At 37.2% G+C, this 25,387-nt stretch overlaps 1 protein-coding gene across 2 annotated transcripts in view; it reads right to left on the bottom strand.

The window, feature by feature from the left end:
- The window catches only part of MDN1 (midasin AAA ATPase 1), a 130,699-nt gene that overhangs the window by 63,216 nt on the left and 42,096 nt on the right, over positions 1-25,387 (bottom strand). The window contains exons 19-40 of one of the 2 annotated variants that reach the window (XM_081045201.1): positions 25,183-25,279; positions 23,865-23,978; positions 22,847-22,994; positions 22,457-22,567; positions 20,749-20,900; positions 20,038-20,216; positions 19,232-19,440; positions 18,910-19,056; positions 17,979-18,120; positions 16,483-16,617; positions 16,259-16,397; positions 15,479-15,617; positions 15,053-15,183; positions 13,845-13,989; positions 12,564-12,693; positions 10,190-10,408; positions 9,254-9,451; positions 7,582-7,790; positions 6,709-6,870; positions 4,794-4,991; positions 3,605-3,712; positions 3,007-3,195 (exon numbers count right to left, since the gene is read on the bottom strand). In XM_081045201.1, coding sequence (XP_080901327.1) covers positions 3,007-3,195; positions 3,605-3,712; positions 4,794-4,991; positions 6,709-6,870; positions 7,582-7,790; positions 9,254-9,451; positions 10,190-10,408; positions 12,564-12,693; positions 13,845-13,989; positions 15,053-15,183; positions 15,479-15,617; positions 16,259-16,397; positions 16,483-16,617; positions 17,979-18,120; positions 18,910-19,056; positions 19,232-19,440; positions 20,038-20,216; positions 20,749-20,900; positions 22,457-22,567; positions 22,847-22,994; positions 23,865-23,978; positions 25,183-25,279 — 3,401 coding nt within the window. The remainder of the gene's footprint in view (positions 1-3,006; positions 3,196-3,604; positions 3,713-4,793; positions 4,992-6,708; positions 6,871-7,581; positions 7,791-9,253; positions 9,452-10,189; positions 10,409-12,563; positions 12,694-13,844; positions 13,990-15,052; positions 15,184-15,478; positions 15,618-16,258; positions 16,398-16,482; positions 16,618-17,978; positions 18,121-18,909; positions 19,057-19,231; positions 19,441-20,037; positions 20,217-20,748; positions 20,901-22,456; positions 22,568-22,846; positions 22,995-23,864; positions 23,979-25,182; positions 25,280-25,387) is intronic. The other variant, XM_081045202.1, reaches the window with a different exon arrangement.

Raw genomic sequence — 25,387 nt, 5'->3', positions numbered from 1 at the left:
ATAAATACTTCCAGAAAACAAGTACAGCAATATGAATCACAACATTGTGAGAACAGAGAACAGCAGTAACAATATCCTTATCTTTTCCAATTTTCTCTTATAAAAGGGATAGATTATATTTATTTAACTCTGCAGAATGAAAACAATTTGGAACTCAACAAAAGAGCTGTCATATAATCCCAAACTATTCCAGTGAGAATGTACCAAAGTTTAAAATAAAGCCATGGATATTATGGCAAATCTAGAGATGAAAAGTGAAATTTGCTTTAATTTTTCAAGGTACCACCTAAAAAGAAGGTAGAAGAGAACAATATATTATAAAGAACAATGACTATTTCTTGAGTGCCTACCATGTGCCAAACACAGAAGGTGCTTTAATAGATTATTTCTGATCTTTACAGCTTTGCAAAGTAGGCATTGTTTCTATTTTATAGGTATGAATTAACAGGATTCACAAGAATTATATGATGTGCTCATTGTTAGTAACTGATTATAAATCTAAGCAGGTCTGACTCCAAAAACACTATTATTCTTTTAAACATTTATGTAAAATGAAACCAAAGTTATATCTCTGATTATTTACATTCAGTTATCCCTTCCTTAGCAGGAATACTATTACCGTGTTTCCCCGAAAAAAAGACCTAACTGGAAAATAAGCCCTAGCATGATTTTTCAGGATGCTCATAATATAAAATAAATCCTACTATATTTCCCTGAAAATAAGACCAGGTATTTTATTAATTTTTGCTCCAAAAGATGTATTAGAGCTTATTTTATATTACGAGAATCCTGAAAAGTCATGCTGTGACTTATTTTCCAGTTAGGTCTTATTTTCGGAGAAACACAGTCGAAAACTTCCTGTGAACCTTATTTCTTTTTTTGGATTTCTTTTAAAAATCTAAAAGGAGGGCTGGCCCGGTGGCTCAGGCGGTTAGAGCTCCATGCTCCTAACTCCAAAGGCTGCCGGTTCGATTCCCACATGGGCCAGTTGGCTCTCAACCACAAGGTTGCCAGTTCAACTCCCCCAAGGGATGGTGGGCTGTGCCCCCTGCAACTAGCAATGGCAACTAGACCTGGAGCTGAGCTGCGCCCTCCACAACTAAGACTGAAAGGACAACAACTTGACTTGGAAAAAAGTCCTGTTCCCCAATAAAGTCCTGTACCTCTTCCCCAATAAAAAAAAAAATCTTTAAAAAAAAAATCTAAAAGGAGTGGTTGGGGTGGGAGAAAGATGGGGGTGTAAAAAAATATAATTTAGCTCATAGCAGCAGGAGAATTCAGGCCGCCCAAACTATTTAAACCAAGTGGCTTGTTTCTAACAAAGCGACACATACTTATACCCTGGGCTGAAGTCAGATTGCATATTCGGAAGTTGCTAAAAAAGTAGATCTTAAAAATTCTTATCACAGGAAAAAAATTTTTTTGTACGCATGTAAGATGACAGATGTTAACTAGACATCCTGTGGTGATCGTTTAACAATGTATACAAATATCAATCACTGTGTTGTACCCCCGAAACATAATGTTACATGCCAATTATACCTCAACATACAAGCGTACATACATACATACATACATACATACATAAGTAGGTGGTGGGAAACCTTAGGGAAAAAATAATAAAATCATAATCAATGTCAAACATTGACTCTGAGTCAAAATGCAGCACAGGAGCGCTCTTGTCACCTACTCTTGGGGTTCAGGTGAGTTTTCTGATTTTATAATCCACTCTAAAGCATATAATCTCCTCTCCCTGACAGTCTACCAGAGTTAAAATTACACATACTTTTACAATGCAGCTGGTTTATTTAATTTTATGAAGTCAGATTTAATTTACCCGAACCCTTCTACCTTTTATAGTCTTTTTCCTTCTGTTATTATTTTTCCTAATATTTTTGCTTCCTCAGATAAAACCTATTTGGTCAATTATAATAACTCTAAATTGGAGGAGTATTGGAAACATTCCACAGACTACAATGATACAGCATCTGACTAACAACAATTACCCAACAACTGGTCGGTGTCTGGCCTTGATTAATACACTATAACTAGTGAGTGGATAAAGAAGTTAAAATATCAGCTGACAGAACATGAATTACATACCAATAAAGTTGTAAAAAGAATAGTCGCTGAACATTTTGTCCTAATATAATGACTGAAAGCCACTTGCACTCAATAAATGAGTTAACATCTGACCAGATTCTGAATACCACATAAAAAAGGATCTGGGCGCTCAGCAGCAGAATGAAAGATGTGTGAAAGCCGCATGTGCTATGTCCGCATTGGAACAAGAAAGTTACTGCTTCTAATGCATGGATCTGTATATTAATTAATTTGCTTTTAAACAGCTGTGATGTGGTAGGAGGAATAGCAGACAAAATGTGAAGGTCTGGGCCGAGAGGTGGCTCTGCTGCTTGCTACCTGTTGAGACTCCATGACTGAGCCTCGGATCCTCATGTGTAAAAGGTCATGATGGCACCTTCCACCTGCAGCTGCTGTGGGCATTCAGTGAGACCAGACTTTAAATACCACAAGCAAAATGCACGCATTATTACATTTTATTAAGCTGTGAACTCTAGACTTATTTTCTATTTACGAAGGGATATTTTGACTTCCATTTAGATTATACTTTCTTTCTATCTACTTATACTTTCTAAATAAAATACTTTATAATCTGACACTTAAACCCTCCTCTTCTACCTGTCTCCTCCTCCTTTGGGCCTAGAAAGGTGACAGAAATCTAATTCTTTATTACTGGAGGCAATATTGTTTTAGGGAAGTTTTCAATCATGGGGATTCAGATGAACAAGCAAAGTTTGAGTACTCCAAAGTAAACTATACTGTGAGACACTGAGGTGGGTAAATGTTTAGTCTCTTCTCTTAACATCTAAATTTCTAAGCAGCTTCACTGGGTTTCATATTACTAGTGAGTATGCCCCTTCTCTGCCTTAAGAAGAAATCAACTTTGAGATGGAAAGAAACACAAAGAATAAATGTGAAGCTCACCTTTTCTTTGTCTTCCCTGGTTCTCATTCTTTCACCATAGACCAAAAACACATGCTGACCAGGATCATAACACCCAGGGGACTGGTCGACCAGCATCAACTGACACCAGCGGAAAAGGTCCCGGAGGTTAAATTCCCAGGGTCCTCCTTTTTGCCCCCATTTCTTCTCAACAGTCACTTCATGATCAATCTAAAAAGAAAATACTTTTACTGGGAACCACGTCCCACTGCTAGGCATGCATTAAGTGCTATTAATGTACTATAAATGCATACATAATATGAAACAAAAACTAATCGGCTTGATTCAGATGTTTCCTAATCCCAGCCCAGATTTCTAAATATCAGGAATACCCTATAAGCATTATCATTGATACATACAATAGAACTCAATCACTGTAACCCTCAAATTAGTAGCTTCTCTTCCACTATAAACTTGTGATTCTATGTGATTTATCTTAGAGTGGTAATTTGTTAGTATTCTGTGTCGAGAAAATAAAAAAAAAATTTAAAAAAATTAAAAAATTAAAAAAAAGAGAGAAAATAATGGTTCAATTACAGCCAGGTAAATAAAGAACAATCAGTACAAGTTAAGTATTTACCTGGTTGTTGAAAGCAACCATTTTCTTAAGAATGTTTTTGTCAATGGCTGGAAACAGAGTACTGGCGATGAACTCCATATCAATTACCGTAAGGGGATCCACAAAGACCTATAAAATCCAAATATAATATGAAAAAATGCTACAGTTTCTCTACAAAAGACCAAAAATGCCTACCATTTGTGATGTAAAATTTTTATTTGACATCAAAGTAACAATACCTCAGTTACACTCACACACACACAAATTTTCAGTTATAGAAACTTTTCTTACATTTTTAGAATACAGAATCATATAAAATCTTTGAAACACAGAGCAACAAAGGTTTTTCTCTTTTCTGTTAGCACCACTCTACTAAAGAAAACTAGATACGTGCAATTTATTTGTTTAAGTATATTTGTTTTTTAAAATGTCCTCTGCATTATGGAAAATGCTCTCAAAATTCTCGATGATAAGCATATGAGCATTCACTATATATTTGTTCAACTTTTCAATATGTTTGAAATTTTTCATAGTAAACTATTCTTAGAAGATAATTAAGCAAATTCTTATCAAGGGACATTAAAGAAAGCTATTATATTCAGCCAATTCCTAGCTTCTAAATTAGGCAACCTTTGAAAAATGGATGTTAGAACAAGTGAGTATGTGTTCTCTCTCTCTCTCTCTCTCTCTCTCTCTCTCTCTCAACCCCTCACTCCATCTCTCTCTCTCTTCACCCTACCTCTGCAAATGTGAATAAAGGCAGTAAGAAAATATGCCAAACGTAAATAATGGTTGATTTTGGTGTGGAGAATACAGGATTTTCAATTCTTTATGGTAATTTTCTGTTCTTTCTCACTATTAATTAAAATGCATTTTAATTATAAAATCTTCTAAATGTTTTAATAGACCACATAGACACTTGAAAAGGTGAAATGTTGGCTGGCCTTTATCTTGAGCACTGTTAATAAAATCCTGCAGAGGGTGGTGATCTTACTGATAATATACCAGGTCGTCTGAGACATAGACAACCAGGAGCACAGTGATGATGGTAATCAGTTGCATTAATATTCATCATATAGATATGGAATTGAAAACCAGATCATTAAACTGATTCTCTATCATTCTCACAGTGTATCCTAATACCTACATGCCAGCAGTCTTATCACCCCTGACACTCCACCTTTGGTCTCTGTGGCAACAGAAAACCTACCTGAGTGAATCTGTTAAGGAAAGACCTGGGCAAGCCCTTCCTCCCACCTCCTTGTCTAAAAGGATTTTGACACCCAAAAATCTTCGTCTTTTCATGCTGTACTTGAAAGCTCATTCCTAATTCAGGAACGTAGATTTCTCCTCGGTGGTCAAAACAAGCATTGAGTCCTTCCAATACGGACTGAGAAGCCAGGTTGAGCTATTTGGAAAACAAAATAAATATATTTGTTACATACGCCATGTAACAAAGAAGTCATATGCACAAAAGATAGCATTATCTTCAAGAGGAGCAAAATCAAACAATACTGGTAAAATTCTATTTCTTAAGTTGAGAGATGGGTTGATGTGTATTCATCCTATTATTATTCACGTACATGGTAGAGAGATTTGGGGCATATAAATTATCAGTAATTTTTCAGTAAACTGAATAAATATTCAGGCTGAGTTTTTTAAAAACCAGTTAAAATCTTTTCTGAAATGAAACCATATCCATTACATACACCTATATTGACCTACTTTATAAATCATACCTTACAAAAATACTTGCCAATACTTAGATATCTCATTTTCGCACTCTGGGATTTTAAAAGATAATGTAAAATAGCACTTTACATACTTAGCTAAGTAATTATCTTTCCCGGCTCAAATACTGAATGAAATCTCCAAATTAAAAAGAGTCATGATATCAATACATAAAATGGCTCTATATAGCTAACTTTCACCTACAGTTTTGTGAAAAAGAAATACAAGGTTGTTGTCCCCAAAATGAAGAGCTGAATGGAGGTCTTCAGATGCTGAGTTCAGAACTCAGGGATGTAAAGTATGGGTGATTTTTAGGTAACATGGAAAAATTCAATTGGGTAACTGTGAATCAATAAAATGCAAATGGGCAAAAACCAAACTATATTATAATAGGACCTCAAGTGTCCTATATACATAAGTACTACAAAGCACAAATTCCGCTGTACTAGTGTATTACCAATAGGTGACGTTCTAAAAGCTGCTCTGAAGTGTGACTGCACGTCCACAAGGGTAGTTAGTTCCTGCATGCATTTTCACCCAATAGGAGGATGGTCAGAAGTCTTAACCTTTAAAACTAGGCATTCTTTTTTCCTGACTAATTAATATTCTATCAGACATCTTTTTCCAAAGAAATCTGGGAGAAAAATCTCTTTCCTTAATATCTCCCCAGGATGAGTAGGAAGCAGCTCCGCAGAAAAGGAATGCCACAGCACGGCCTGACTTCAGACTCAAAGGGGTCTGAATCTAGGGAACGTGCTGGGTCTGTGTTAAAAGTTTCATCTGTAGCACTTTCATCACTGCAAACATTTAAGCTCCATAATTACTTCCTAGCCTTTTCCGGAATTAACAGCACACATCCCGAATTGACGATTTCTCTGGCCACCACCTTAAATTGTTTATTTTTGTGCATCGCTTATCCTTATCTCTAGCTGCTTGTCAGTCACTGAGACTCAGCACTTATCACAGGTCTCATGATGTGCTTTGTCCTTCTGATCAATAATTTATTCAAATGCACATGTAACAGTGATAATTTTCTCACTATTTTTCTCTTCTTGAGATAACTTTCCCCAGTCTCTGTTGCACTGATAAAACATGAGGTGGTTGACACTATTTGTAAAATACCCATGAAATAAATGAAATACAGCAAGCCTGTCAAGAGACTACTGAATAAACCAGTGAAGAGGCAGTTTTTATCTGGAGGCTAGCTTACAAAAGTAGGCAAGTATAGGTTATACATAGAGGGGCTTCTACATGTACTTTCTGACAAGTGACTATCCCTATTCTTAGAGGAAACCATGGAAGATTCTTTTCATTAGTTTGCCATTACAGCCAACAGCATGACCATCCACTGAGAAATGCCCTAGAGCTATGAAAAGTATGACTGCTCTTCTCACTTGAGATCCCATCCTTGGCATGAGCGACAGTCCTCTCACCTCATCCAGCACAACCCAATGGCCGGCCTTCAGAGCAGCCAGCAAGGGGCCATCACGCCAGGCAAACTCTCCTCCTTTGCCACCTTCAACAGGTAGGTCTGCTCCAAACAGGTCTGTGATGTCCTTTGAGAGGGGACAGAAGTGAGGAAAACCCAAAATTACATAAAAAATTAACTAGGCCTCAAGACCCTAAATCTAAGATGATAAATACTTTGGGCCTTGTACTACTTTTCCTTTTATAACCAAGACAGAACGAATCTATTCCAGCACTCTTTACCAAGAGCCCAGACATGCCCCCCAAAACCTAAACAGAATACTCCAAGTATCAATCAACTGGAGCTGGAGCTCCAAACTAGTAATTCTAAACTGTGACTATACTTGAAAATTAATTGGTGAGTTTAAAAAAAAAAAATCAAAACCAAAAACCAATAACAATGTCCAGGCCCTACTCCCAGACCCCATTCCAAGAGATTCTTATTTATTTTGTCATCTGTCCCATATTTTCATAAGATAGTTTAAAGGTAGTTTTGTTTCTACTCATTTTCTTTCTTATAAATGACAAAAATAAAAAGAGGTTATATTATAATAAATACTGAAGTGGGTAATTCTCTCAAGACAGAATTAGAATAAAGCATCCAGAGAGAATATTATTACAGACATCAGCTATTAATGAATCCAGAAGAATAAGTATAGAAAATCATGTGTGTGGTCTTTATAGCCGTAATACATCTGGGGTATTGAAAATGTCAGAACTATTTTTGATTGGGAAGCTGTATTATAAACAAACACGACTCCCTATACCTACCCTCACCGGCTGCAGATAACCAAGCTTACCGTCTGTTCTGACAAGTTGATTCGAACAAGGGTATTGCCGGAAGCCTTTGCTAAGGCACCCACCAAACTTGTCTTGCCCACACCAGGGGAGCCCTCCAGGAGAATGGGTTTGTTCAGTTTCGTAGCTCTTAAGAGCCTCTGGGCATTCATAGCAGTGGTGCCAGCGCTAAGTGCATAGTCGCCGATATTATTCCTGTGCGGGACAGTTCCTTAAGTGGAGGGGGGAAAAAAATCCACATCAAAGCTAGACATCACCAAATCTTATATACTTGTCAACCCAAGATTATAAGAATCCACCAAGTAAACTGTCAGTAAGTGAAATATCTTCTATGGTGAAAAAGTTTAGCCCTATCTCAACATTTCCCTGCTTTCGAGTCCATAAAATGCTTTGCTGAGACAGCCAGTAGCATATTTTCTTCAACTGTATCTACAGCACAGATCTCTCTCCCTGTACACATACGCATATCTACATATTTAGTCCAACTATAAGCACACCTTTCTTTTCACAACCTAACCTGGAATTACTATGTGTACTTGTACAATTTACCTTTATAAATAGGTATTTTCCTAACACTAAGTGTAAACTAGGGTTATAGGCAACATGGTTCCATATAAACAATGTCATCAAGGTTTTTAGGCCACCAGGACAATCCAGGATGCATCCTTAACTGATAATATATGTAGCTGCAGTGCAGACCATAAGTTTTACAGGGCTTAACATTTGTGCCACTATGTCTCCTAGGAGAAGCTTTTGGTATACCGGTGTGGAGGGCTAGGAAAACATGTATTTCCTCAGCGATGGAAGCAGAAGCAATGACCACCCAGCACAGTCCCAGGCCAGTAGCATGAAGTTCCACCAAGAACTGTGATGGTGGGTCAGGGAAAGAACCTAATGGCTAGATCCTGGACGCCACATCAGGGATGAAGAGTGTACTGTTGAGAGGGAAAGCGGCAGTATTCCACTTAGCCAGGAACCTTGCCTGGTTTTGTTCACCACTGAATCCCCCAGCCTACATTTCAGGCCCTCAACAGTTACTAATGTAGGGAGGAAGAAAGGGACAGAAACAGATGGCGCTGTTAGGGAAGCAACAATCTGAAAAATTTACAGTGCCTTAGAAGATACCTAATCTAAGTGCCTCATTTAAGTATTTGGCAGAGACAACCTAATGAAAGCAAGGATGAGAACGCAAGCCCTCCTGCATTTCCCATTGAATCACTCATTTGTTCATCCGTTCACTCAATGAACAGACATTTTCTGAATGCCTCTGACTGCTAGGCTATGTGCGAGATGCGGCGAACAGGAAGATGAGTAGCACAATTCCTTTCCTCGAGAACTCATAAAATTATTTGTGTAAAACGTGAGGAGGTTCTATAGTTGATATATATGGGCTGAATTATCACTACAGGAAAGCTCTTGTTTTGAGCAATAATAAATGCATTTTTACGAGATAATTTATTAGATTAAAGGCTGTATTTTCCTTTATTTTTATATGCCAGTTATATATTTTTAACCATTCATACCCTTATGGTTATGCCAAGTCAGAGTCTAATTCAGATAACTAATTCAACAATAATCATGAGTATGATATGCTAAAAGCTGGAAGTCACAATAAAACTCAAGCATCTGTGATCTATAAGAAGAGAATCTTCATTTATTTACAATCATTCTTACCTCTTGGTATAAAAAATGGATGAATTCCCCAAAGGTTATCTATCCCAGTGAATTCTTGGGCCTTGAGTCTGTCATAAATCTTCAATTCATTTTTCTGACATTCTGTAAGTCGGACTATCTTGGAAAGTTTCTTGATTAGGAATTTCAGACACTCTTTCCGAGCCAAGAGGGCCGTACCAAACCCAGAGGAAGTGACCCCTAAAAGAAAGAAGATCAGTCCATTAAACACGAGCACAACACCCAGCTTCACAACCATTCAGCAGGAGCTCTGCGGCAGTTTCCTGGGGAAATAAGGCTGTAGGTGAATTACAGCCAAAATACAACTGCTAGTGTAAGCAGTCCTGAGGAAGAAATCTGACTCCGCTCTCCTCACAATTTACAGATCATCAGTTCAGCAGCAGTTTATTCAGTAGAACATTCAGGCAGTCCATGCTAAAGCAGCCAGGAGATAAGAGTAACTAACGTGGTACTACTGATCATTTTGGCTTAAGTTTCATAAAATTCAATATTTAAGTTCTGAGTGAATGGCTGAAGAAACAGAACTTAAATGCTGAAAAATAACTTAAAACGAACTAAAGAATTCAGGTCCATTTTCTACAAATAACCATTCATGTTAAGAATTATGCAGTCCTTCAGGAGTAAGGGCATTTCCAATAGTCTCCTTTCTACTTTCTACTCATGATCACCACTTTGTGTTTTCCAAGTCTCTGGTCTATAAGCAGTGAGAACTTTTTGGCATATCTTTGATACCAACCACCTCTCAAAAAGAGTAAAAAAAACAACAACAACAACAACAAGAACGCAAAGCCATTTTGAGTCTTGGAAATGTTACAGTAAGCAATGCCATAAAGTATCTGGGTCAGAGGTCTGCACTTGATCTATTTCCCACTTCCCTCTACCCTAACCCCTTGTGCCACCAGCTAACAGACGACGTACCTGAACCTATTCCGTCTATGTACACCAGGCATGCAGCATGGACAAAAGATGTCACAGTGGAGATGGTCTCTGGCCTTTTCAAAGCAGCTTCCTCCCCCATTGTGTTCATGAAGTTAACCCAGGACAGGATATCTCTGATGCTGACCACACACCTTCGGCCAAATTCCTGGTGTGTCAGCCAGTCAATGAAATCCAGCATCACCTCAGCTATGTCAGTCCCTAAGACATAAGGAAGCAAAAGCATTTGCTGTTTACAAACACTTCAGAATGAGGGCTTGTAACCTGGGGACCAAAGATGGCCTAAAAGGGCTCTTGGCTCCACGAAACTATAAACAAATTTTTGTGAATTTACATTAATGCTTTTTCTAAGAAGGGAGGGTCCACAGCTTTTATTGCATTCCCAAGGGGTTTCATGAATAGTATTCCATACGTACCCAAAACATACAAACAAAAAGAACCCACCACCAACCCACCCTCCCCAACAAACAAAAACTTGAGAATTACAGCCTAAGAAGCTACCCTGAAAACTCAAAGAAATATCCATTTGGTTCATCTTCAGATACAATTTTGAAGTTAAGACACAATGGTCTTAGAAAATATACAAATTCTATTATATTTTAAAATGATTCACTGGAATGGGTAGTGCCACATTTTCAGTGGCATTTACTTCAAGTTCTTCGTTTTCTTAAATCCATGCATCAATCAGATTAGAGGATTCACAAATTTCATTTTATGATTTATGTTAAATGGCTATTCTAATTATTACAACTTCATACTGTAAAATATTTGGAAATAAAATATCCGTAAGTAGTATATACAGATTGAAAGTAATACCAATTAAACTTAGTAGTGCACTTTATATAACTTCTGAAGTCAATAGTAAACATTTATCTAAAAAGTATAAATACCAAAGAAAGTTTTTTTTAAAAAAAGAAAATATGATGAGGAAGAATCAGCCCTGCTGTAATATAAAATGGACTATTCAGCAACATCCTTCAAGGCTAGACTTAGAATTGGTTAAGAAGAAAACTAATTGGTTAGAAGAAAATACTAATTATAGAAAAAAACCTCAAATCTTTAAAAAGAACTTAAAACCACCACCAAGGGAAAAGGTCCAGTAACAATGAGGAAATAAATTAAATTCTGTTTCAAAGATCAGATATTAAATACAAGTACTTAGAGCCCCATTTCAGAGTGAAATAAAGTTGAGGTATGTCAATGCCTTAATGAAACTGGAAAATTTTATCCATTGTTAGAGAGGAAGTAAACCACGACTACTGGACCAAAGATCATCAGAGGTAAAGTCAAGTCTTCATGTATGTATTTTTTTACAACAAATATTAAGAGGTAACAATATAGAAACCTGTGTGATAAGTAAAGAAATTACCCCAAAATATATAATAATCACATGTAAAATGATAAAGAAAATGAAAATTTAGACTATCTACTAAATTAACAAGAACAAAATAATAGATTTTGTTATGTTTTTTAAAATGAAAACTCCATGTCGGAAGGTCTATGCAAGCAGGAGCATTTACTAGGTTGCTGATAGCATTCTGAATGAGACCATCTTTCTGGAGAGCAAGCTGGCCATAACCAATGGGAGCTACGAAGTTCCTTATTTCCACTTGTAGAAATACAACTCAAGGATACATGTATATACATCATGGTGACAGACACTAACTAGATTTCTCATGACAATCACTTTGCAACATGTACAAATATCAAACCATCGTGTTGTACACCCGAAACTAACATAATGTTGTATGTCAATTACACCTTAATAAAAAAACTCACACACACACCCCCCCACACACACACACACACACACACCTCAAGTAATCCAGGCTCAATAAAAATAGAACCAAATGTTTTGACTCTTATTGGATAGCTTAAGAATTGTTAAATCTAGGTTATAGGTATATGGAAATCTTTTAATACTATTCTAGTTTCCTCATGTTTGAAAGTTTTCATAATAAAAAAATTTAAATACAGTGAAATAATAAATTAGTTGACAACTAAAAAAATGTAGTTTAAAAGTCTATAAACATTTTCTAAAGGTGATAATGACTAAAATTTAAACCAAATTTTCCTCATCCTTAGCTAATAAATATGCCTATATAAAGATGGCTAACAGGTGAGGCAATAAGGAAGCTAGAATTTAATAACCCTGGTGAAAGAGGCAATGTGAAGAAGGACAGTTTAATAGGCAGTAATAGGCTAGTACCATATTTCCTTAGATCTATTTGTGGCCATTTCTCTACCCCGCCCTTCTCCATACACCATATATACATACTGCTAATGTCCTATACCACACCCCTCACTTTCAACACACATTCCCCTCCATCCCACTACCACACCTGAAAACTCTCACCTTTATAATCTATTCTGCCCAGAGACAATCCTGGACGAAGATTACTGCTGATAATCTGTTTTAAATCTTCACGGCTTGTGCTTTGAGGGCACCATATTTCTGTAAACCGGTTCCTTAAGGCAGGAGACAGCTGTAAGGAACACAAATAACAATGTAATACTTACAAGCAAAGCTACAAACAAATCCTCTGAAAGAATGTTAACTGTTGAGTCTGGCAAGTATCAGATGATTCTTTTATTACCTCTACTACTAGATACAATTTACTGAAGACCTACTTTGTTCTGGTTCCTTCCATGTCATCTCATTAATCTCCACCACACCCTCCAAGTTGGTATTGCCATCGTGTTCTTGATAGACATGGTACAGAACTTCAAGGACTTGTAGAGTATAAGGGGTATAAATAGGCTTCCAGCCCTACTGGGTGACTCCCAAACCTGAACACTTCCTCTGAGCAAAGGCCCTTCCTTTACTTTACCTTCAGTTACATAACCATACTTGAGACAAAATAAACACTATCTTCCCATATGGGAGAGCTATCTAGAGTAGAAGGAGAAAACTGATTTTATGTGGCTCAAAGGGAACATAACTATAAGGAGGTATATATTTTACCTCTTGTATAACAAAGACATGTTTAGTCCCTCCAGTCTTAGGGCCTTTGCCCTTAGTCTGGATTCCTCTTAGCCTGAAAGCTACAGAGCTTGGTGTTGAATCCTGGCTGGATCCTACCATCCTCTGAACAGAAGGAACAGGTCTCAACCCTTTTCTTTACCAACAGTGACAGTGACCCACATAATCCCTGAGAGAATAGATATGCTCCACCTATAAAACCAAAAGAGGTTCTTGGCTCCAACTTCTTTTTGGCACCTCACAATCTCTCAAAAACCCAAACTTGTGTTTAAGAGAGTAGATTTTAAAAGCAGAGCATCCGATTAAATTTCAGTTTCAACTTTTCTGATTCACAAAAGTAGGAAAATAATTTTCACACAGAGCTCTTGTGAGAATTTATTACAGTAACATATGTAAAAAGCTGAGCAAAGTAACTAGAACTATGAAATTTTAGGCACATACATAAAGTGAGATGTCAAATAAGGAAATGTTTATCTGTAAGAATTAATTTTCAACCTTATAATTCTAAAATACCTTCCTGGATATTTCTCTTCCGAGTTTTTATCCAGCATAAAATTCCAAATGCATTTTTATGTATTGTATTTAAGGGTACCAGCAAGCTAAGGTCAAAAAGTTAAAAAAGACACACAACATGCTTTAGGAACATGGTTTTACCTCTTTTTTTCCAAAGTCACCCCCAGGGTTCATGGTTGCTAAGATACGGAATTTTTTCCCAGCAGTCAACAGTTCTACCTCATTATCCTCGTCTTCTAGGCTGCCTTTTTCTGCTAATACCAGAGATTTTTCCACTTCAAGGACACTAAAATACAGAAAAATTGGAGACTTTAAGATTAAAAAAGGCATATCTATTCTTCCTATCTTGTGGTCTTCAATGTTCTTTAAAAAGAAAAAAGAAAGTTATCTCCTCTGCTGAGCTTTCACTTTAGTTAATGGTTTCCTACCACCAATTTAAAAATGACTCATTATCTCAATTCCTGTGTGATGGAACAATATTTCTGATCAAAAGCAAAAGAATTCCTTTTTCTACTTATGTCCTATCAACGGATTTATTTTAAAAATGAAAGTCTTAAGTGCAAATGTTCATGGCAGCATTATTCATAAAATTAGAAACCACCCCAACAGCTTCAGGTGGTGAATGGATAAAAAACATAGTATATCTCCACAATGGAACACCATTAGGAATAAAAAGAAACAACCTACTGATATAGGCTACAACATGGATGAAACTCAAAACATTTATGCAAAATGAGAGAAGAGATCATTTATATGAAATGTCCTGAAAAGATAAATCTAGAGACAAAAAGTATATTAGCAGCAGGCGGGGGCATCAGAGATAAACTATAAATGGGCATGAGGGATCCTAGTGGGATGATAAGAATGTTGTAAAATTGGATTGTGGTGGTTGCAAAGCAGTAAATTTACTAAAAGTCATTGAATTATACATTTAAAATGAGTATATTTCATGATATGTAAATTATACCTCAATAAAGACAGAAAATGGATATACATCAATATTCATATTAGTCTGAGGTTTTGAGAGGACTTACAGTCATAAGATCTAGGATTCTAGTTCTTTAAAAAAAAATTAAGACAATGGCCACCTTCTTTGCCTTAGAAAAGAATTTTAACTCAGGCTCATTTGTTTTAGCCTTGCCATCCCACATTCCCATGTTTCTGATTATTGACCACAAATCAGAAAATCTAGGCCTCTTAAAGGAGATCCTGAGTGCTAAAGCAAAAAAAAACCAGTAACTCATTATTGCTTCAGACATTTACTATGCACCTATGAGGACCATTACTACGCACATAAACTAGTATCTATAAAACGCGACTAGCAAAAACATCAAACACGGGATGCATACCTGTTGAGTCTTTCTAGGACAGAGTCATCAGCAAGTGAGATCTCATCCAAGAGGAAAAAGGCGTCCTCCTTCATGGCCAGAACAAGAGGCCCATCATGCCACTCAAAGAGTCTTGATGTGGCAGTTTCTTCCTACGATTTAGAAAAGGAAGGGCTGAAATTAAAAAGAAGGTGTCCACAAGACGGTACATGTGTCTGCTGGAGTGGTCATTTTGCTGAAAGTAAAGGTCTAAGAACAAGGCACAGATCCTGCACAAGAGATACTTGTGAAGGCCCCATGCAGACCAGTGAAAATCTGAAGGTAGGGTACACAGCAAACCTAGAATCAAAAGCTCTACGTGAACTAAATCCCACAGTTGACTCATGCACAGAGCCAACTACAGTTCTTTAAACAAACGGACACATCATCATTTGTTATTGGACAAACCTTGTCCTTTGGCGTCTGTCTCACTGGCCGCAGACCCCCTAAGAAGTCCGATGTCTCCATGTGTAAGTGGCAGTTGACTGAGTATAATTTCTGATTTGCCAAGGCTGCAAACACCTGACAGATAGTAGTTTTCCCACACCTGTCAAAGATACACACCAGATTAACAAGGTGCATGAATTCTACATATACACCCACAAACACCCTAGTCAGCAAAAGAGGGGAGCCCTGTTGAAAGCTTCACTTCAGCAGCACACTGCTGACCAACGCAGGACTCTACACCATTGGCTTAGGGTGCACTTTGCCAAAACAGCAGCACCCTGCCATGTTCCTTATCCAGAAGGGCACACAGCACGAATTCTGTCCTTTCCTACTTCTACCAACAACCAGCAAGGGACTGTGAAGAAAGCCAATACTTACAGACTTTCAAGAGATAATAGCTCATGTGCTATTCTCCTCTATACATCTATGGAATGAATGTTGCTGTTTAAAAGAATTAAACAGGGAAAAAAAAGCCCCAGTGATAATGGTGCAAGAAATCCTTCTTTTCCATCACAAAGGTCTGAAGGTAGATGAAAATAAACAATAGTAGATCTCTTACTTACTTCTTTAAAAAGTAAAAAGGAAGGAAAGGAGGGAGGGAGGAAAAAGAGAAAGGGAGAAAACAAAAGGAAAAAACTTCTTTCCTGATGAGGTAAAACTCAAGATATCTTAGAGATAACTCAAGTAATCCTATGGAATTAAACTGAAGCCTCATAATGAGTTATTGTCACGGAACTTTACCCAGTGTCTCCAATCAGCAGCACTGGTTCACCGAATTCCAACGCCCTTCCCACCAGAACCGCCAGTCTCCGCATGCTCTCAGTCCAGACAATGTGGCTGAACTTGGACTCCAATGAGGATACCTGAGTGGACAATTTACCTGCCAAAGGTAGAGTAAAAAATGTAGGTTCTACATTTTGGGTATAATTCAATTCATTCTCCTCTGGATATTTTGGACTACTTACTCAGCAATTTTAGGACATTTTCTTTGGAAAAGAGGGATTGAGGACACAATTTTTTCTTGAAATGTTTTTCAAGGACTTCTTGAATTACATCAACCTCCTCCTGCTTCCTGACTCGTCCTGCCAGAAGCATATAACCTTAAAAAAAAAAAAACACAAAAAAACAAACAAAAGAGAAACCATCAAGTAACAATACCAAGGGATGTTGAGACTATGAAGCAATAGCAACTCTCGTTAGCAGCTGCTGGAGAGGAAATCTGAAGAACTGTTTTGGCAAACTGGGAGAACCCACTACAGCTACCACAGGCCTGCCCTATGCTCCAGCAACATGACTTCTAAGTCGACCCAAACACAAATAAACACGTGTGCACCAGAAAACATGCAGGAATGTTCAGAGAGCAGTTTTATTCATAATAGCTAAAAAGTAGAAAGGATCCAAATGTCCATCAATACGAGAATGGCTAAATATGTTATGATATCTCCACACAATGGGTTATAACACAATACTGTTTTGGTGTTTTTTTTTCCAAGGAAGTCCTGATACATGAAGTAGCATTGCTGAATCTCGCATGAGATTGAGTGAAAAGAAGACAGACTGCTTCATGATAACACTATTTAGATGAAGCTCAAACAAAGACAAAATCAATCAGTGGTGATGTATGTCAGAGCAGAGCTTACCCTCCAGGAGAGGTAAAACTGGCATGAGCCATGAAGGAATCTTCCAAGGTACGGGAAAGATTCTAAATCTTGGTCTAGCCAGTGATTTACATAAGTATGTACATGTGTAAAAATACACTGAGCTGTACATGAAATAACAGAATGTTTCACCCACTTTACTGTGTTACATCTCAATAAAATATTTTTTTTTTAACTGTGGTCTTCCCTCTATCTATTCCTTACCAGTAAAGAAATTACAACTCTCATGGGTTAATTTTATTTACTCTTACTCTTTGCTTATTAACCACCCCATTAAGGACTCATCACACCTTTCAAACAAGAAGATTCTGAAATGCTTTCTATCCTATCATAGACAGGAACACATAAATTCTTCCCATGGATTAAACCAAAATAACCAATCCTGAGTCTCAGGTGACACAACTGCCTTCTCTCAGGACTCTTAAATCACCCAGCCTATCAGTTTTCTGTATGTCTCTAGGCACAGCACGATTCTCCACGGCCACCACACTGCAGATAAATGGTCCAAAAAGGCACCACCTGCTAAACTCCTAAAGACACTGCACCCATATATTTACTCCCACATGTGACCACCTGAGGGAAAAGAGTGAGAAAACCTTAGAAACCAAAACACAGTAGCACAGAGACTTGCACAAACAGTACCACTTAAAAAAGCAGTTGGGACTTCAGAGAGAAAGGCTCTGTTTCTGGAATACCTAGTAAGGTACATATACTGACCACAATTTGGCCAACACTTCTTTTAACAAAACAGTTTAATATTTGATATAATGTCACAGTTTGAGAGCATCTGATTGAAAGCATACCATCATTGGCTAAATGCTGTAGCCAGTCATACTCCTTCTCGGTCTGTTCTGCCAATCTGTATCTTTCAGCCCATCGAAATAGATCACGAAGGGTAATGAAGCCCTGCTTTCCAGCAAACACTGAAGAACTTCTGCGATAGGACTATTTATGTATCAAAACAAATAAAAAGGACAATGTCAAGCATATAGTAAAACTCACATAAAATTCTAAACAAATTTAAGCTTCTATAAAAATTATTTATTCCACTAAGGTTAATTTTTTAAAAATGTAAATGAACTATAATCATTTGAGGAAAAATGTTCAAACTCATGTTTAAGAATATAAACAATGGAATTCCATCTTATATGCCATATAGAAAAGATTACAATAATAATATAAATGGTGCCAAACATGCAGAAAAATTCATCCCTAATGTGGGACCATAGTAGTAAGAATGTTAACTATGATTAGCTTTCCAGAAAATAATACGACAGTGCGTAATTCTCATTAAGAACACTTTTAACTCCATAAACTTATAACTCCATAAACTACAAAAACAAATAAACACAGTTGTAGCTTTGCAGAGTTGACAAAGGAGCACCACACAAAAAGGGTCTCTACCTGTGTCCATTCAGACTATATCCTTAAAAAACAAAAATTAGTTCGTTTACGCTCAATTCCAACCTAAGCAAAATGTTCCATATTGTCCACAAACAGGAAGCTGTCCTCACATAAACTATGAGCAAAAAATTTAACGTTAAATTATTGATTTTAAAACCCTCCAAAAAGGATATTAATGGGATGCATTTTAAAGACAAGATCCTTACTCTGAAAAAAATAATAAATGCATAAGCTGCTGTTTGCACCTAAGGAAGCTATCAAATTTGATCACCAAGTCTAATCAACACATTCTATTAGAAACGAAGTCAAGTCATGGAAGAGAGGAAATACCTGAAGGTCCAGCATGACCTTAACCAACTTGCTACAATAGGAGGGTGGCAAGCTACACCGCTTGTGCAAGATTGTTTCCAACTCAGAGCTAGGCAGTTCATCAAAGTGCAATTCCACAAACCGATTCCTGAAGGCTCTAGAAAGCATCTAGGAAAGGCACAGAAAAAAACATGATAGGGCCTTTCTAAAATGGAGGCTCTGCTATTCACCACAAAAAGAAAAACCCTTCAAAAAGAAGAGTTAAAAACTTCTCAGTCTTTTCAAGAAAGATTTATTACTCAACGTAGTAACAATAGAGAGTAAGGGGACACATGCTACACACCTTTCTGCCTCCATAAAATCCTGGAGGGTTCTGGGTAGCAAAAAGCATGAACCGAGGATGTGCTTTAACAACTTCTTGTGTTTCCGTTATGAGCAATTCACGGTTATCATCCAATAGTCTGTTCAGTGCCTCTAACACATCAGTTGGGGCCAAATTTAATTCATCTAAAGTAATCCAGTAGCCCTTTCTCATAGCATCAATAAGAACACCTTGGAGGAAATAAACACTGAGAATTAGTGTGTAAATTAGTCCCAAGTTTTACAAACTGTTATGCACAAATCAACAAATCCTAGGTTATTAAATATTAAAGCAGATTACTCTCTGCAGCTAGTCATGCTCCAAAATAATTTGTGATGCTGAATATCAAGAAAGCACACTTTTCAATTAAAATAGTTCTTTTTATTTCACACGGAGTGGGAGCCAAGGCTGACAAATATCACATTTCCAACTTATTTTTCCCCCTGCAGTTTAATTTCATTTAAATCACCACATTCTCATGTCAGTTCTCAGCTTCCCTCTGTTCAACGCTCACTCCATTTTTTTTGAGTCTCTAGGAAATGAAGCAGCAGTTCAACTACTTTTCAAAACTTGGCCCTAGTCCTGTGTATAGCAGACAAGATTTTAGTGGGGACCAAAGGAAGCTGGACCCCCTAACCATCACTCCTCAACCATCCTGTGGCTCAGGGAGAAGGAAAAGCAGCTGTTAGTGCAGAGGTCCCTGTGCTTCAATTGGAAACGATAAAGATTACTTGGGGAAACAGGTCTAACAGAACAGCTACACACACATAATAGAACAGTAACCCTACCTTCTTTAAATACGAGCTTCCCTGAGGAGTCGGATGTGTAACAACCAATGTACTCTTGAATATCCGTGTGCTCGTGATTGTTAATACGCACACAGTGGTTACCCGTAGCTGCGGCTAGCCACCGGATCAGGCTTGTCTTACCAACCGATGTCTCTCCCTGAATCAGCACCGGATAGGTTCTTTAAAAGATCAGCCAACAAAGCAATTTAAGAAAAAAATGATAAAAACCCGAATTAATTCAAGTGGTGTTAAGAATGACTACATCATTTAACATCATCGTAAAAGAACATTTTTATATGCCTATGCACTACTAATGGAATGTTTCTTGAGCCCTAAAAAGTTTCTGTGTGAAATGTTTCTTCAGAAAATACTGAGGAAAAATTCCAACCTCTCTCACACTACTTGTGAGAAACAGTAAGTGGGACCAGCTGTTACTCACTTAACAAATAATGGGTGATGAGTATTCATCAGCAAAACATTGAAAAGCAACCTTAAAGATGGCCAAAAGAATCTGCATCCGTACTGCTCCCACCAAAGGTATAACCAGAAACAAAGCTTTGTGCCAGGAGAAAAGTGACAGTACTGACTCCAAAAGTAATTATTCACTTAGCCTATAACAAATAAAGCACTTTGAAAGCTAAGGAAGACTAGAATGTCATCACTACCTATGCTGGTGAAACTTCAGATCAGTGAGAGAAAAGGTCCACATACCCAGCAGAGACCACGCGGACTATATCTCTCAGGTTCAGCTTGACAGAAGACGTGAGAATGTACGTCTCATCTATTGTAGGTTCCTTGTCTCCCACCGAAATCCAGTAGCCTTCGACCTGGATAAGCCGACCTCCTTTTGGTTCTGGAATGGGCTGAAAGACACAAAAGTTAAAGAAATAACCCACAGTCTCATGACAATTCTAGCATTCTTTCAGATAGAGGTGTAAAGTAGGGTAAGAAACTGTCACCAAAAATGCTGCCTTGTTCTAGATGCTTTTGACATTAAAACCCATGGGTGAAATTTGAAAATAAAATTACCTTGAGGAATGAGAACAAAATGATGCATGTGATGGTTTTAGAATTCATCTAAAATTCTAGGGGAATTGGGTTTGGGGAAAAACTTGACTCAAAATCACTTCTCAATATATGATTCAGTTCTTTTCTCTCACCTACCAAAATTTCCACTCTGGTGAAGTATTTTGCTCAAAAACATGTATTTCATATAAACCATGTTCCCCAAATAGAGCCAGTGTTGCACTGAATGAGGAAGGTTGTGCATTATTACATTCTGGAAGACATTAAAAATAAAAATGATCCTCCAGAGAAGCTAATCTATTACGGATGATACTGAGGATAATGGTATAATCTCTTGAAGATATGGTGGAAGTTGATTTATACAAAATTGCCATCTTTATAAATCAAAATGCTTAAACAGTGGTCAGATCTACAACTATAGAAAAGTACTCCCACAATTTAGTCCCCTGACTTGAAACTGCAATTCCTTCTAGGCACTGCTTTTTAAGGGCTCCTTAGTTAAGCTGAGGAGCAGTGGGGGGAAAAGATCAATAAGCCTCCATCATGTGTAACCTTGCGGAACACACACAAAATCAGCAGGTGGAGGAGAACGGCATTGGGATAAAAAGCAAGCTTGAGTCTTTTCTCAATGTTTTAGCTTACAGAAGTATATGTTAATGTGTACTTGTATAATTTTTAAAAAGGAAAAAATACTGAATTCAAAGTAACCCCCCAAAACAAAGAAACAAAAGAAACAAAGTAACCCCAAGTCCCAATAGCTCTTTCTTCCTAAAGAGCAAGCAATCAGCATATAAACAAGCCAGCTGGTGAGCCAGTTTCTCTCAGCATCTTTCAGTCTCATGCTCCTGTAATTTCCTGTCAAATGGAAATGGTTGTTGTGTATGACAAAAAATGAAAGAAAAAAAAAACCCAACCATCCATCAGAAGGGACGTGTGCATATAAATTATGTACAAGCATCTTATGAAATGCTCTGCGGCCATTAGAAAGCATGTCACAGTGATCTCTGGTACAGACACAAAAACCTATCCAGGATACAGTTGGGCTACGAAAGGGAAGCGACAGAACATTCTTATGAGATGGTCCCATTTATATCATTTATATTAGATATGTATTAGGATTTACCTTGACAAATGTACACACAAATATATCAGAATTCAAATGTATAAGACAATATATACGTAACTTAGATGGAAAGCACTATTTATAGGGTTTAAATCTCCAAAGAACAGGATTATTGGGATTTTCACCATCTAAAACACCACCTAACGTTTCACTTATTGGAATAAACAGATGTATAATTAGAAAAGTTTTGTAAAAAACCAAACAGCTCAAAATTTGATAATTCAGCATTTCATTTACATTGAACAAGCCAAAAATCAAAAAAGAACATACCTGCTTCAGTAGACTTTTAATACTGCCAGAGACAATGTGTTGACAAATGAGCTTCTGAACTATTGGGTGTGATGCCCTGTCAAGCTGTGTTAAGAAACCCAAACAAAAGCCCTAGGAAAAATACAAATACGCATGACACTAATTACCCTTCTGCAATAACAGGCCAACTTTTTCAGAAACAAAATTCAGCCTCTTGGGTTGGTGCTAGTTCCCAGAAGAACTTTTAAATGTGACTGAATGGTAGGAAAGGTCAGGGTAGCTCAGGTATGAAATGTCTGGGCTAATCTGACCAAACAGAAAGCACAGGCAAACCTGGCCTACGCGTCCCCACCCCCTGCCCCTGGCAAGCACATCCACCACGCTCCATCCAAACCCAGATTTTAGAAAGACCTCATAGAGCGAGCGCTGGATGTTGCTACACGGATTGGAGGCTGCAAATCGCAGGGCCCTGCAGAGAGTCCGAAGGCTGTAGTGAGGTCGATGGCCAGTCCCGTCCACCAATGTCGTCCCCGACTCTTTCCGCACATCTCTGTAGAAGCTACAAAGAGGATGCACTGCAGGCGACTTTTTAAACATAAGTATTCATTATTTTGCTCTTGTTCTCATTTCTCTACGGAAGGTCCAAAATACATCAGATGGCCAAGCTTACATACAACTAACTAGAGCATGCATCAAAACCTCTCAGGTATTTTTTTAAATCTATTTTTAACACACTTAGAGGTTATCTTACAAAATAATAAAATAAAGATCTATTTCCTTTAGGGATGGAAAGAAGAGAGAGGGGAGAAACTTCTGATTCTTAACAAAAAGAGAGTGAGATATGAGAGGCCCTTAAAGAGAATATGGAGTCCAAACACAGAGTTCCAGTCGGCTCTAATGTGAAAGGCAAATGAAGTCACTACGTAATCCAAACGGTGATGAATAAGCACACAGAAAACAGAAGTCAGGGTGTTTTGAAAGGCTATGGATATGGCTCTAATCAATAATGACAAAATGTTAAAAAGCAAGAAGATGTGTTGACCATTACTATTATCATTACCACACACTTTAGAAGTCCAGAAGATGACAAGATGGAAGAAGTTTCAGACTGAAATATGAAGGGCAAGAAATTTAAAAATTCATGAAATTCATGATCAGCTACCACAAGATCAAGGGTAACCAATGTGTCACAGATAAAATCCACGTTCTTGTCCAAAGGGGCTTTGTTTTGGCTTGCCTCTTTACAATCCAGTTATACATTCTTTCTTTTGTTAGAAAAATCCAAGGGAGTTCATAAAGTTCCAACTTTACAATAGAAATCTAAATAATAATCCTTCTATCAGTCTTTTCCAGTTAGAAGAAAAACAAAGAGGCACACGTTTTTATGTTCAGAGGAAAGGTTTATAAAGAGAAACCAAAAAACACCTACTTTATGATTCCTTGCACTGTGCTCTTGTTCACACTCAATCCTTTCAGATAATCCACAATAAGAATCTGTAAGTCTTCTTTACTTTCCAATTCTTCTACATAAAGTTCTGTAAACCTGTAAGACAATTATTATTACACAATAAACCACTTTTTAGGAGCTTAATACAGCAATTCTGACAATAAAAAATGCAAAACACAAGTTATGTAAACTGGTTTTAACTGCTTGTAGTATAAAATATAAAGTCCTTCAACTTGAAATACAGATTGACCACAATGAAATAAAATATATATTAACTGTTACCAAAATGAAATCTTCTACTTATAGTTCTTGAAAGTCACAAAAACTTATTTATTGTCATTTTCAGAAGTTGTTTATGATCATAAACACATGTAATAAAAAACTGCATGCAAAAAAAAGCCCCTTCACCATGAAAAATAAAAGTTGGAACAAAGTAAAATACATATTTGTAGTTTATAAAATTTTCCTAAGAAGCTTTTATTACTTTCATAAAGGGAGAGGGGCTCTAATACAATTTTAACATTATTTGAAAACTCAAAATTCAACAAAATGTTACCAACAAAAAATAAGGTCACTTATTTTTTCCCAAGCGCTACCTATGTAAAACACCAACACCTAAGTGCTTTGCTCGTGTCAGTCAGTGCTTAATGATGAAAACTGACACTTAAAAAACCTTTTACAAATCATTAGCCTCATCCAAGAGAACTTTGTTCCTAAAATGCAGGTAAGCTATGTTATACTGTTACCGTGTTTCCCCCCCAAAAAACCTAGTCGGACAATCAGCTCTAATGCATCTTTTGGAGCAAAAATTAATATAAGACCCAGTCTTATTTTACTATAATAAGACCGGGTATAATATAATGTAATATGATATAATACCTGGTCTTATTTACTATAATAATATAAGACCCGGTCTTATATTAATTTTTGCTCCAAAAGACGCATTAGAGCTGATTGTCCAGCTAGGTCTTATTTTCAGGGAAACAGGGTATACGGTTATGTGAAGTTTTTCTAATAGCTACAAGGCTATTTGAAGGCAGAAAGATTTGTTTTCAACAATATCCACGAGCCATTAAGTACCCTACTAACAACCCAAAGGAAAAAATTCTCCAGTGTTCTGGAGTTTTCCATATTCCTACCACCTATAGAAAGTAAAGGAATATAACAAATAAGGAAGAGTCCTCTAACAGTGGTCGAGAAATTTCAAGCATTGTTGTGGGGTTTGGTTATGTTAATATTACCAATCAATAAATAAACAGAACTAAAAAATGTCTCCAAGAACTAGTCCACGACCCCTCACCTATTTCTTATTCCTGGTGGGAGATTTCTTTTTCCTACATCAGTTGCTGGATTCATACAGGCAAATAAACGGAAGTCAGGATGACGAACCAGTGGTTCTGTTAAGACAAAATTATAAATTCTCAACAACTTGTAAAACCGGGTGATTAGCTACAGGTCCGGAGAGGAAGATCACCTAACTCCACAGAACCCCAGGCCGAACAACC

This window comes from Rhinolophus hipposideros, assembly GCF_964194185.1.
Source record: "Rhinolophus hipposideros genome assembly, chromosome: 3".
NCBI classification, from domain to species: domain Eukaryota; kingdom Metazoa; phylum Chordata; class Mammalia; order Chiroptera; family Rhinolophidae; genus Rhinolophus; species Rhinolophus hipposideros.
The sequence above is the reverse complement of the archived record's forward strand: the minus strand, read 5'-3'. Positions and strand labels throughout refer to the sequence as shown.